This window comes from Tyto alba, unplaced genomic scaffold (genome assembly GCF_018691265.1).
Source record: "Tyto alba isolate M040663 unplaced genomic scaffold, T.alba_DEE_v4.0 Super-Scaffold_5, whole genome shotgun sequence".
Lineage (NCBI taxonomy): Eukaryota > Metazoa > Chordata > Aves > Strigiformes > Tytonidae > Tyto > Tyto alba.
This window is the reverse complement of record NW_024881326.1, coordinates 24,417,545-24,431,730: the sequence shown is the minus strand read 5'-3', so window position 1 is coordinate 24,431,730 and position 14,186 is coordinate 24,417,545. Positions and strand designations below refer to the sequence as shown.

Here is a 14,186-nt window from a genome sequence, read left to right as displayed (position 1 = left end):
GCAGCACGCCTTTAAACCTCCAGTTTTATTTACATGAACTCAAGTCAGCGGTACAGCAGAATTTCACACTGAAGCCCTGGGTCTGCACTTCCAGGTGACTGAAAATGAGGAAGTTCCTGTGAATAACGAGCCTTCCTGAAGACTCAAATTACCAAATTCCCATTTTTGGGACTAACTACAACTTAAAAAAAAAATAATAGGGCAGTATTCAAAGTAGTTCGGCAATTATCAAACACAGTCAGGGGTAAGATTTCAGACACTGCGTCCATGCTATGGTCCCAGAGAAAAACCTTCCCTTTATGAAAAGATGTTTTTATAGTTGTCTGTCAACAACAGGTATTTTATTCTGAGCAAGCATTTATTTTCATGATAGACATGCATGTATCCAACAGGCCAATATTTGTGACAAGATGTTTTACATCTCATCTGAATTCTGGAACTAGCACATGTTACAACGCAGAACTTAAGCAGGGCACACTTTTCTGAAGCTTATTTTTCACCATTTAGTCACACATTTTATAACCAATTAAAGTATTATACATATTTAAAAAAAATCTATTCTCATTAACACAGTCCACACTACACTGTTCCTTTTACGAAAGTGAAATGAGAAATTCAGGAGCCAGGAGTAGCCTGGGAGGACCATCATCTCAGGAAAGGGTGTTTATTCATCTGAGTCCAGGTCACTGTCTCCTGCAATGGAATGGAAGTCCTCACTGTCTTCCTCATCCTCAGACAGATGGACCTGACTTAATACACTTGGCCCACAGCGCTGCTGTTCTTCCTCTTCCTCCTCTTCTGAGATCTCATACCCTCCAATACTGCTGAAACTAGTATCTCTTGTGTTGGATTTTGGGTCTGGTTCTTCGTAACTGCCGTAACTAGAAGAAAGAAGATATTTACCATCATTTCAAATCAGCTGCTGATACTGACAATTCTCTATTTAACTCCTGTAAAGTCCTTGACTTGAAGTCCTTGTGGAACAGTTGGCACCATTGTCTACTTCACTTCTGTCCATGGCCAGCTTTTTAAAATATGATAACAGTTCTCCTGACGAAACAATTTTCTACCAGCATCCTCATCCCACTCTGACATACTTAGGGCACAAAAAACAGATCACTCCAACATCTTCCACCTGCCCCCTTTACTGCAGACAGCCCATTCTCAGAATCTTCTCTAGCGTTTTCTGCGGACTACTGTCAAGGTCCTGGTCTGGACCAGACCATTCACCTGAGCCAGCATAGCTATCTGTACCATAATTTATTCAGCAAATATCAGTAATAGCATTAAGGGACTGAATTCCATGAGTAGAGAAAGAACAGAGAATCTAATGCTAATTCTCTACAGAATGGCGAGAGAAGGCAAAGTGGGTCAGTATTCTCTCAAGTGAATGCAAAAGCATATAAAGCTAATATTGCTATATTTGTCATTTTCTAATAATGGAACTCCTTCCAAAATACAGAATATGCATATTCCTATTCTTTTGGACTTCAGCTAAGCAGTTTCCCTTCAAGTAAGGAAACACTTAGAGAAAAAAACAGAACCAAAAAACATAAAACATCAGCTAAACCATCTTTTAAACTTCAAAGACACCTTGCAGTTTCTGAGACAAACTATAAAAGCCTTTATTTGTCCCGCCCTCAAAAATCACTGCGTACACAAAATCATCTATCTTACGATAAAGAATGGTTTCTTTAATTTAGCTAACATTTTTATTAGTGAAAATCTTAATAGCAAAAGCAAATTTCTGTCGATAAGTAAATTGCAATTATAGTAATTATGGTTTCAACACTAAAAATGGTGACAAAGTAACCTAAAAGAAAAAACTTGAGATACTCCTCAGGTTTTTATGATAAACACTTCAGAAATCTTTAGAAGAAGGGATTTTGTTTTGAAGAATTATTTTAACAAGATTCTTTGCTCTAATTACCTGATATTACTGTCCTCCATAACATGAGATGTCTCCCCACCATCTCCTTCATAAGACATCATGCTTTCTTCATTGTCCATGCCCATTCGTGTGTTCTCTTGAAGAACATGAGGTTGTTTAGGTCTCACTGCACTGGGCTCCACATCGGAGTCACTGCCACTCTCACTCAGCTGGATGGCTGTGTAATAAACCAACGTTTGGTCACAGATCAACAGTTTCATTCTGTCAGTTACATACCTATTGTATTTGTTTAAAGGCTACAATACTGACTGTAAGGGATGTGTACAAAGTAGTGTCTCCACAAGGTCGCAGAAAAGGTATCTGTGAGGTGATATCACTAACAGAGTGCCCCATTATGCTATCACTGAGTACCCAATTATGATATTATTCAAAAGCAATCTCATTACCACCATTACTCAAAAAGGCCTTGATTGTCTACTCTGAAAAATTCCCACTTCTTCCCCCCCAATAATTTCCAGAAGCTATTGATAAATACCACTACAACCTTTTCTGCATGACAAGTTTTTTAGTAAAACAGGGAAACACTCTGAAGAACCTCCAGGTACCTCTTCCAATTTTTTATAACATTGACCACAGTTTCATATCAAAATAAAGGTGGTGCTTTTACTTAACTGTCCATTCCTGGCTCTGCACACCAAATCATAGTCCCAGCCTTTTCAGCCCTCTGCAGTTTCACTTTATGAAATACACTGGACCAGCTCTTGTCTTAACTCTGCTTTCTTTTAAGTCTGTACCTACAGCACTCCTATTCCACTTCATTTTCAGTTCCATTTATGTTCATGTAGTTTTCTCATCCTACCCTTTGGTCTCTCTCCCTTTTTGACTACTAGACCACCTGGCCCACATATCCCAAACATGCTCTATGCTCTTTACTATATGTTTTTGTGAGGGAAACATGAGAAGATTAGCTGGGTTTGTGAACTACCAGTTCCTATTCAACCTTTTATAAAAATGGACACCTACACGAGAAAGGATTATCTCCCTCTTCATCACTCCCATCATCATCATCCTCTCCATCCGACATGAGCAAATCTTCATAGAGGACACTGGCCTGGGGCTGCTGGGCTGACCCTTCTTCTTCATCAGCAAGGTCACCATCTGCATCTTCAACTTCCTAAGTCATAAAGAACCCAGACAGTGAAGATCAAACAACATATGAACTACTGCTGCCATTTCCAGCACATGCCTATTATTTATCACACTGTTCATTCTGAAGTATTCACTCATTTCATAATACTAACATTTTAAAACTACATTTAAGAGTCTAGCTATTGCTATAAATACTGCTGTCTTTCAGGGTAGCAGACACGGCAGACAGCCCTTATACCATGGAGACTTCTACCACAAGTATGCAAGTCAACACGTAGACTGTGGCTGGGATTTCTGTAAATATACTCACTGGGGCTGGAGTCTTAGGTTTACCATCATCATCCTCATCAAACCCTTCAATATCTACGTCAGAGTCTTCCTCGCCCAGCCTACCTCGCCCCTGGCGCATCTGAATGGGGAACACAAATAGCAATACCATTGAGGAAGGCACTACTGGACATAAACCAAAGGGTATGACTGACATCTGGACCACAATGATGGGTGTGGGAGTACAGAGATGGGAGAGACAAAAAGAAAAATATATGTATATCACTCTCAGAGTGAAGATCCTTTCTCCCTTTATTCCAAGATCAGAGAGCACACAGTCTCCACACACTTGTATCCTGACGTACTCAAAAATGGAACCTTCAACCTTACAGCACCAGAGTTCTTTGATTACCTAGCTATTTCTGGGAAATACCACTAGATATTAAAAAGTGCTTATTTTCACAAAGTATTTTAAAAGCAGACAGCAGTTTCCAACAAATCTTCTCCTCCTCTTCTCTCTCCTGTTCTTCCCTCAGTCACCATGAGTCCAAGGTAAAGAGGACATGCAGATTCTGTCCCAAAGACTATAGATTGAAAGTCTGTAGAAAGCTCGAAGATTTCCAATTCGAGAAGGCATTCTCAAAACTACAGACAACCACAATACTAGACAGTACTTTTCATACTAAGTCTCTGTTTGTCTGGATTGTTCAGAATAGCTCTCACTAGTCTTTCTGGTACCATGTTCATTCTTGTGGCCCTCCTCACCCTCCTTTTCCTGGTAATTTATTTTCATGGTCATATTACTGCATCTCCTTCTGCTATTCACACTTCTCCAACAATTTTTTTTTGTTTAATACAGAATAAATAGAAAGAAAAAATATCCTGTGGTTACTGTAACAAGTTCATGTATAATGATTTCATATCTTTAACCTGTCTGCTTTTTTTTCCTTTTACAACTACAATGTATCTACAGGAGCAACCATCTCTTCCTAGGTGTTTGTACAGCTTCTAATCATCACTGGATGCAACCATAGTCATCTAACTATCATCTTCCAAATCTTCACCATTTTCCTATTCAGAATCAACAAGGGATTGCACATTAGCCCTTTGTAGCATGAGTCACCAGGTTTCTACTCCCAGAAGTAGTGAAGCAAACAAATATCTGGCCTTAGGCAGATTCTTTTGCAGCTTTTGATGCTCTAGTCTTTGTTTTGCAGTGTCTCAATTCCCAGTGCTCTTTAAATTCTTCCTTTTCCCCCAGAGCAGTTAAAATAAAGGAAATCGCATAACTTTTGGAATGGATTCCCTTCTCTGCTTGGGAAACCTGCTGATCTTTGTCACCTGTTTGCTACAAAGTAATTGCCTCATTTCAGTAATTTGCTTATACAACCCAACTCTCCAACCCCATGAAAAAATTGAGGATTCTGACCTGAGTTCCTCGCTTCTCTGGGGTAGTGATGGGAGTGTCCATAGCAGACAAATTGCTCTCATCTTGATAGACTGAAGCATCATGTGACATACTGAGGGAAGTGTTGGTATCATACAAATCAGGTGGCTAAAGTATATGTGGAAACAGGAGACATAACATTCTCAGGCATTGAACTGAGACTAGGACAGTATCTTGAGAGGCAAGACTGGGATTTCAGGATGAATGCAAAATGCATTTTTTGGCATGGTGTTTTTATTATTAAAAACTGTTTAATCAAAATAAGCTACTTAAAGAACAAAGACGTTAAGATGCAATGGCTCACAACCTCAGTTTTGAAGTTTGCCACACAGCAGATTTTAAAATAGAAGGCGGTATTTCTATGCAGTGCAATCCTACAGAGGCCGAAATCGTAAACGGACTCCAGAAGGATTAGCTAGATTTATAGAGAATAGGCCTCTCTGCAGCTCATAAATACAATGGTCCAGATGCAACACCAGTTGAAGGTGCCTGAACAGCAAACTGTCAGAAGCAGAGAGGCTTCACTGTAAGAAGGATCACTATGTTTGCATCCACTTACTTCTGGTCCCTGCCAGAGCCAGAATACTTGATTACATCAACCTTTGGTTTGACTCAGCAGGGCCCTTTTAATTTCCATTCCTACAATGGAAATGGTGTTGCAACCACAAATGCTGCTATCAGAACTCGAAAAAGCCTATCACATACGAAATAGCAAAGCTTTGACTTTCAATCAGTTCTATGTAAATCACTGTCTCAAGAGTCCCTAAAGCTGAAAAAAGCAAGAAAAAGGGGGGTTTGGATAAAGTGTTCTAAAACCCAGTCTGTAGTTTGCATGCTATTTGACCCCTGAAGAGTTAATGAGGAACTACAGATTAGGATTTCGATAATCCTAATCCTACAGATTAGAATTTTGATAAAATGCTCTTTTAATACACAGTTTATATATAACGGAAATCCTTAAAGTGTTAAAGAGCAGCAGCAATACAATTTACATTAGGCAAAACAGGCTTCCCAAGAATGTAAACAGACATGTAAACCACAGACAGCTTTCTACTTGCTTTATTTGCTTTTTATATCCTAAAGACACCTATGGGGAGATAAATATTAGTCATCACAAGTGCATTTGAAATAAAGGGAACTCGAGCAAAGCAACCATCACCAGACCTGCCATCTGTGACAAGTTTGGGAGTGTGGGAAGCAGGAGTGTACGTCCAGCCAAGAAGCAGAGGGAAAGGGTGGCCTTCAGATGACAAGTCCAAGGGAGGAGCTCAGGAAGCTCTCTCCTTTAGCAAGCACAGAGAAAGAGCAGACAACTAATAGACACTTCCTCTCTCCTAATCACCAACTTGAGAAAAAATCAGAACAGGTAATACTGTTCTTAGAAAGGAAACCATCAGATAAAGAGAAAAATTATATTTTTATCCCTCAGTCTCTGAGGTATTGAGATCATCCTTGATTTCATCTAATCTTCCTTGACATGTGTCAGTAGATATGTTCAACAACTAATGTCCAAAGACGCTGCTACAGCCTGACACTTCCCATTGCCAGGTCTTTTTCCATGATCCTTAGTTTCAGTATTCCCACCCCAATCAATCATCAATCATCATTCCTAGCAAATTCTTTCTAGCTTCCTAAAATGTTATATTTTGTGGGTTTTTTTGTGGAGAGACATGGATGGAGGGTGTTAAATGTTGCCCCAAAATTGTTTGTAGCCTGCTATCCTGGCTCCAGCCATACAATCTTTGTATACTTATTGCCTAAACAAATTCTAAACTAATTTTTATAGTAAAAATAATCTTTGTAAGATCTTAAATCGGTCCTGAACTTCAAGCCCCTCTTTTCTGTTTTGACTTTGCTAAAATTAAATGCAGCTTTCTAGATGTAATCACACCAGACTTCCACAGAATAGAAGAATTATTGGTCTACAGCTGGGATGAACAACTGCAAAGAAAGCTTTGCTCTGTCTTCATACACTGGGTATACAACATTTGAGTTTTGATCATTCAATTACTAGTACAGATCTTTCCCAAGGCTTATGAACTTCAACAGTTTTTCCAAATAAACAAAAGGTACATCTCAGATATTAGGATGACATTCCCTGAACTGTTACCTAATTTATCAGAAAAATTCCAGAGGCAGTTTTATTTTTTCAGGTATGAACTTGTCATTCCTGGTGAAAGTTTTTACTGATGTTTTTAAAAGCAACCAAACAGCCCAAGGCAAGAAACATTAAAAAAAAAAAAAAAAAAGAAAAAGCTTCTAAAACTTTGCCAAACTGTAAACACTGAAAAAGCAGCCTGTCATACCATCTCCAGTACAAATTATGATTGCAACTTGGTCTATAACGCACACAAAATTACTGACACACACAATTGTCTGCTATAAAATATTAATGAAGAGTAAAAAAATGTTATTTCCATTAGAATCAAAATAAAGAAATGTAAAAAATTCCCACCAGAGAATGCAGAAGAGTTGTACTTCGCTGACCATGTTAGGCAATTTCTTTGCTCACAGCAATAAGCCTCTTCAACAATACACCCACCAAACAGCACTCTGGCTGCTTCTCAGCACTACAGTATCAATGTTTTTCCCTCATGTCCTCCTTACCTTTTCACTGCTTGCCTTCTGAGGGTTTCTAACTGCTACACTTGCATAGTCACTGAATTTCCAACCAACATTCAGTTGTACCTGACTGTACATAGCTCATCTTGAGACCAGTTTTGCAAGGTGCTTGGGAAATTACCTTCTTTGTCTTAGGTATCTCACGCTCTGAAGCGTCATAAATACTTTTCATATTTATCCTTAAAAAATAGCTGTTAGTACACCATCCAAAAATATACTCTACTAAAAGACAAACTGCAGACAGATGGAGAACAGTAAACAAAGAGGCACCTCTAGATCAAACATCCAGGAGATTGAAACTAAAAGCAAGGAAGTGAAGGCTTTGCTTGGTCACTTGCCTGTGGAGTGTAAGGGCCCGGGGTCATAGGATCGAGACTTTCCAGATCTGCCTCCTCCAGTGCAGCTTCCTTTGCAGTCGAGATATCTCTCTCAAGTTGAGTCAGGTGCTCATCATACTAAGAACAAAGAAACTTGCTAATGTTACAGAACAGAAAATTCAGATATAAAAAATTATTACAGTAGAGTTGTCCACATACCTCAGCTAAAGTTTGATAACAGATGTGTACAATCTCCTGGGCTGTTTTTGTGTACTGACTGTCTGGCCCTGTAGTAATAAACAAATCTCTTTATGAATTCTAGCAGTTGCTCAGTTCCAGCTGCTGAGACAGAAAGACTGCTTTTGGTTACACAGCTCTCCTGACACAGGTCCCTAAATCCCAGCATCTTCTGATGTAAGGAGAGATATAAATCAGGGTTCACATTTAGCTAACAAAAATCAACCAGTTTGTTCCAGCATTAAAAAACATGATTTAGGAGACAGAAAGGTTGTACCCTGTCAATCTCAAGGAAATTCCCAGAAACAAATTACTGAAGCAGAGATGTGTACTGAACAAGTAGAAAATCCTCCCCGAGTGTAACTGCCCTATTCTGTACAAACTGGTAAAATAAAGCACAGTGTGATGGCAAAAACATCACTATTTAAGAATCTCTCTCCTCAGCAGAAAAGGAAAGCAACAATCAAGCTCAGGATTCATAGCGTCAGGCTTTGACAGCACTGCAGAACAGGTGCCCAGATGTATTCATTTAAATGGCATTAAGAAGGCAGCTGAAGTCTTATTTTCATCACCTACCATTGTACTTAATGCTGTTGGCAAGGATGAGGTTAACATCATCCAGGAAAGTCTCTCTGTTCTGGTATTTGTGTTTGGAGATATTCTGGAAGAGATTGTCACCCAGTAAGTAATCAAGTCTAAAGATCTCTCAAGTGGCTGCTCAAATCAAGCTACACACCTTGCGTATAGTCTCCAGATCCATTGGATTAGCAATCACCTTGTAATAATCAGGAACAAACTTTTTGTTAACTGGATGATGAAATGGCCAAGACTACAAGAAAGAAAACAGACAAGTTTAGAAAGCTGTGTAGAATTTTTTACAGTTTGAGCTACAAATTTCATAAAGCAAGTCTACAGAACTGATTAACACTCAAAATGTATGGGAAGTATTTAGCACAAGGCATCCTGAATCCAATCATTTAGCTTCAGGAGTGACACAAAAAAAAAGGATCTACTGGTTGGATTTTTAACTAGGCCTATTGATACCTGTTTGCCAGTAGGAACATGTAATACAAAATAATAATCATACAAAGGACTTCTCTGTTTAATATCGGTGTTCCTTCACAACATAACTGCAGTGTTCGGCAAGAACACTCATTGTTTGTGAAATAAACAAGAAAAAAAAAGAATATAAACCTATGTCTGATCTCACAGCAAGGGCTATATATACACCAGTTTAACAGCTCATCACAGTGTAACAGCACAGAAAAACTCTAAAGTCTGTTTCTAAACATCAAAAATGAGAACCTGGTGACAAAAGCAAATGGAACCAACAAAGTTTTAGAGGACAGGCATTAAGCCCTCCCTCATTTAGTCTAAACACTACAGACTTGTTCCTTACTCCATTCAGACACAATACACATTATAGATGACTGAAATCCTCATCTCTGCAGTTTTATTTGGTAAGCTTAAGGTGGGGGGGGGGTGTTAATACTAATGAAGTAGCACAACACGGGGTAAAATTGATCAATTAGAAATCAATTTGTGTTCCATTTGCACCTGAAAACTGTACCTTTGCAGAGTGCTTTCAGATCTACCAAAGCAAGGGCTATAAGCAGCAGAAGAGTATGTTTTATAATGACCATGCTTAATGAAAATCAGTGACTTTATACTAGTAGGAGGTTGACACAGACACTATCTAGGAGTGAAAGCAGCAGGAAAAAAAAACCTTGAACCCAGCCTTTGCTTCTTGGACCTTTGCTCCAGTGAAGGGGGTAAATACAGGTGTGCCTGTGCCAGTCAGAAAAATCACAGGCCAGCTCCCTCACAGATAACTTTTTTTTTTTTTTTTTTTTTTCCCCTCCTCAATGCACTATGCACTAACCACCACAGTGGTAAATATACAGCCACAAGACTATAATCAGCACATTTTGCACATCACATACACATACTCTACTCAAGCTACATACATCTGGAACTGCCATCATCTTTTGAGTGACAATGTTATCCAAAATGAAGGAGAAGGCCACTTGATCATCATCATCCAGGAGGGGATTAATTGCTTTTTCTAATCGAGCCAGTTTATCTTCCTTCTGCAATATAAGAAAGGAACATCAGTGGCTAACCCCAGATTAAGAACTGTTATTATCAGGATACTCTGTCCCAAAGAAAGTCCCATTCACCTTTTTATGAAGACAGTTGTAAATAAGGGGGGGATAATACCCTAGATATAAGCCTACATACAAGATAAAGTAACTACAGTAACAAACAGGCATCTGTTTTTTGAGAAAGACTAGCAATATGAACTGTGTAAGATCATAAAAATTCAAATACACCCCAGGGTGGGGGGAGGAGTTCCCTTATTCTTCTGCTACTCCCCTTAAAGCCTTGTGTTTTGCCTACTCACGTCCTCTATCTTCAAACTCCTCAACCACCCCCTGACCATCCCTCTCTCTCCACTCTGATCACAACTCATTCAGAAGACTTGCCTCTTTCAGCTTTTCATCACACAGGTCCAGCATGGACTGAGATATCTGTGTCAGTGAGTGCTTCGGTCCTGCAAACACAGACCAAGTACATTGAGATACTCCAGCCTGATTAAAAAGGCCGATGTCACAATACGACTTAATCTTTACTCCTAAAGCATCATTGATAATATTTCTAGCACAGCTGGGAGTATATTCCCAATACACACAATTACTAAAGTGTAGTATGGATTTTATATGAGGTTATTTGTAGCAAATATTCACACTTCTAGTATACACTCTGTTCACGTATGGAAACCCTAAGGGAAAGCAGCTGTGCCTGTGGAAGACTGGCCTCTAAGCCCTTCACCTCTGCCAAACTTTCAGAGTGTAAGCCATGAAATTTCTGCTTCCTTCACTGGATTCGGTCAGCAAAGCAGAACTGCTAAGGAAGGCAAGATGGACATTTACGGAATATTCAGAAGACCACAGCTTTAAATAATTTCACAATTCCTCAGACATGGAAACAAGTATTTGCAACAGAGCTATGAAAAAAACTTCGTTTATTCGGAAAAAACAGGGACTTTGCTGTCAAAATAATAAAGGAAGCAGTAAAGGCACAAAACCACTGTTGTCAGTGTCACCCCAAATGCTGCACAGCCTAGAAAGACTCAATGCAGCTGGGAGGTTTTCTTCATCCGCCAGATGAATACTTTTTTGGACAAAGACCTTTCTATCAGTGGTCCAAAACCAGCTGATCTCTAGTTGCTCAATGAATCAGCATTTTTCCCCAGCAGATGCCTGCTCTACTGCAGAATCTATGCTTTTTGTTTTTTTAAACTAGCTTTCTTACCTTCCCAAATGGGGAAAAATTTATTGCAACTAAAAACCAAAATACACAAGATGATTGCAGTAAACTCTACTCAAAGCTGCATGCTCCAAGACAATAGCTTCAAAAGGTGGGAAGTATTCCTACTTGTTTTGAAAGATTAATTCATGAAAGTGTAACATTGAGAAAACAAGTTCACAGGTACCAATCCACGTCTGAAAGCAAAACATAAGGACACTCATAATGTGTAATATTCATACTGAAAACAATGTTTTGCTTAGCTTCACCCTATATGAAGGAGATACGCAGGACTTAGCTCCACTGCAGTTTGATTTAATGCATGCACCAGTGTCTTCAGTCATTGATAGGTCCGTAATTAAACTTCAGTTACTACATCACAGTCATCATTCAGTTACTGTTAAATGCTAGCGTCCATTTATTTCTTATTTATGAATTAGCTCATGAACATTAATGCAGCCTATCTCTGGAAAAACATATGTTTATTGTTGCCACCTGACAGTGAATTTATTCTGCTTTTCATTATTTCTAAGAGATCCACACCTCATACATGTACAATGTATTAGCAGAAACACAGTTTCCCTGCATTACTCATAGCCTACCATTGTATGTTGCACTGTTCTTAACAATTAGTTCCAGATGTTCTCTGAACTCTTCTCGGGATGGGTACTGCCGCTTACGAACATTTTCACGCAGGGTCTGTAAATCCATGGGCCGAGTAATAATCTTATAATAATCTTTGACAACTTTTGGATTTACAGGTGTATGAAAGGGGTACGTCTGAGGATGAAAAGAAAATAAATGAGTGCTTATGAACACAGTACTAGCACAGCTAATCTCAGTTTAACCTCCACAGCTGAATGGGCACTAACATATAAAACCGTTACACAATCAGTTCCTTAACTGCACCAGGGAAAATATAAGCTCAGTGGCTATCACTTTCTTCAACAAAATGTTCTTTAACACCATTGTAAGAAGAAAAACCTCGCAAAGAATTCTGAGATGCTATTTTTGGTTATGCAGCACAAAAACTCAAATCTTCCATTTAATCTTCTGATTTTGCAAGTTTCTGGTAAAATCTGGTCAGAAACAGTGAAGGACACAGTTTTCTCCAGTGCCACATATATAAAAGTATTCTACATTGCTGTATCAAGTGTTATGCATCTTTTTCTGGTTTGGGGGAGGGGAGGAGGTGGGGTGGGGCGGAAATCACAACCCAGGCTTTGAATATGTATCCGTACAGAACAATTCACCGTTATTTTCTGACATGGGCATTTTCATCTCAAAAGGATTCTGAGCCGAGATAGCTTACGCAGTAACACACACCAACTGTGCGCAGGGCAGGGGAAAGGGGTGACACACCACTCATCTGAGAAAAGGCAAGCCTAATTTTGGTGTCTGCAACATGTAACCTACTTCAGCCATATTGCCTAAGACACGGGTTTTTGGCCTCATAGCTTAAACTTACATTAGGAAGATCCCTTATGTCATTGATGATGCCCTCCAAGATGGACGACAGGGTCACCATGGGATCTGTTCGCCGTCGGTGGATAGATTTATGAGGACGCTAAGGAAATCAGAGGCAGAAAAATTAAGGCAGTTCCAAGATGTAAAATATTTATCCACAGAAATCCTAGGCAATTTAGTTTATTAATTTACTGGCCAGGCATCTGTGTTGCACACGCAGGATGCACAGGAGTAGAAAAGAAACTGGCCAGTTGTACAAACAGAAATAGAGATGCTGCACTCAGCTCAGTAACACCTTCACTCACATTCAGATAATCACAGTGAACCGTTGTCCCTACTCGCCGCTTCTTCTTTGGAGGAAGCTGCTGTTTAGGAAACTTCAGGACCAGTGATTTCCTGCGAACCTCATCCGCACTAGATAAAAACAGACAAGTGTAATACTTTCTCCAGCCCTCTTGTGAGTCAAGACCATTTGTCCCCCACTATTGGCTCCGGTCCCATCTGCCATAATACCAAATGCACAACTGAAATACTGCAGTAACAGTCTATGTAAAGCCCTGTCACTTTATTCCTGTAATTAACATACATGTGAGTATTCTGATCTAAACTCTAAACTGTTTCTTCTTACTACCCATCGGTATCCCTGCTTCTTTCCTTACCTCTCAATCAGTTGTTTTCCCAGGACAATTTTTGTTCCTTCTACTTTGATGAGTTCTTCATTATCATTGTGAATGACTGTTTTTTCCAGCTCTTCCTCCTGCTCCTCTGTCATTGCAACAGGATTAGAAGGTGGGGCATTTGTTTGGTAGTAAAGAGGGCAGAACTTATTAGTCCTCATATGGCCAATTGCACCACATGCTCCACATTTTAGCTGCAAAAATATAAGAAAGATGACAAATCAGAATTCATACATAGGCTCCTAGTTTGGAGGCAAAGAATCATTAAAATCCCATAGTCAGACCTTTGGTACATCGCTAGAACAGAAAACGTCTCCAATACCCAAGACCTGCTATAGCATGCTGTAGGTGTGGATATGCTTACTTTCAAGTCTGGACGCTCTTTCATTTTCTTGGGCTTCTTTTCTGGAGGGCCCTTGAGTTTCTCTTTCTCTTGGTTCCGTTTTAACCGCCGTAATTGTTCCTGGATCCTGCGCCGCTCTTTCCGCATTTCCTCACGGTGCTGTTCATCAAATAGAGCAAACTTTCGTCTGGGGGGGAAGAAAAAAAAAAAAACACCACAAAACATAACACAGAAGTTTTTCATCTGAGTTGATGACTTACTAGGTACTCTTTTGCCAGGTCAATCACTGCACAAAATTCATAATACCCTCCAACGGGACAGCCATTAAATATCTCTCTCCACAATTACAGCGCTGGGCTTCTATACTCAATTCTACATTTCTTCATACTGTCGAGAGAATGAAATAGTCTACAGGCAAAGTTAAAAAGAAAGAAAAAATGAAAAAATCATATAGGTCTTA

At 39.4% G+C, this 14,186-nt stretch overlaps 1 protein-coding gene across 1 annotated transcript in view; it reads right to left on the bottom strand.

The window, feature by feature from the left end:
- Positions 1-6: 6 nt before the first annotated feature.
- Positions 7-14,186, bottom strand: part of TAF1 (TATA-box binding protein associated factor 1) — a 33,614-nt gene continuing 19,434 nt past the window's right edge. The window contains exons 25-40 of the mRNA XM_042807163.1: positions 13,748-13,913; positions 13,366-13,577; positions 13,012-13,120; positions 12,708-12,806; positions 11,842-12,019; positions 10,417-10,484; positions 9,898-10,020; positions 8,667-8,759; positions 8,507-8,591; positions 7,913-7,980; positions 7,715-7,831; positions 4,737-4,862; positions 3,351-3,449; positions 2,915-3,065; positions 1,931-2,108; positions 7-881 (exon numbers count right to left, since the gene is read on the bottom strand). Coding sequence (XP_042663097.1) covers positions 665-881; positions 1,931-2,108; positions 2,915-3,065; positions 3,351-3,449; positions 4,737-4,862; positions 7,715-7,831; positions 7,913-7,980; positions 8,507-8,591; positions 8,667-8,759; positions 9,898-10,020; positions 10,417-10,484; positions 11,842-12,019; positions 12,708-12,806; positions 13,012-13,120; positions 13,366-13,577; positions 13,748-13,913 — 2,089 coding nt within the window. The 3' untranslated portion in view covers positions 7-664. The remainder of the gene's footprint in view (positions 882-1,930; positions 2,109-2,914; positions 3,066-3,350; positions 3,450-4,736; positions 4,863-7,714; positions 7,832-7,912; positions 7,981-8,506; positions 8,592-8,666; positions 8,760-9,897; positions 10,021-10,416; positions 10,485-11,841; positions 12,020-12,707; positions 12,807-13,011; positions 13,121-13,365; positions 13,578-13,747; positions 13,914-14,186) is intronic.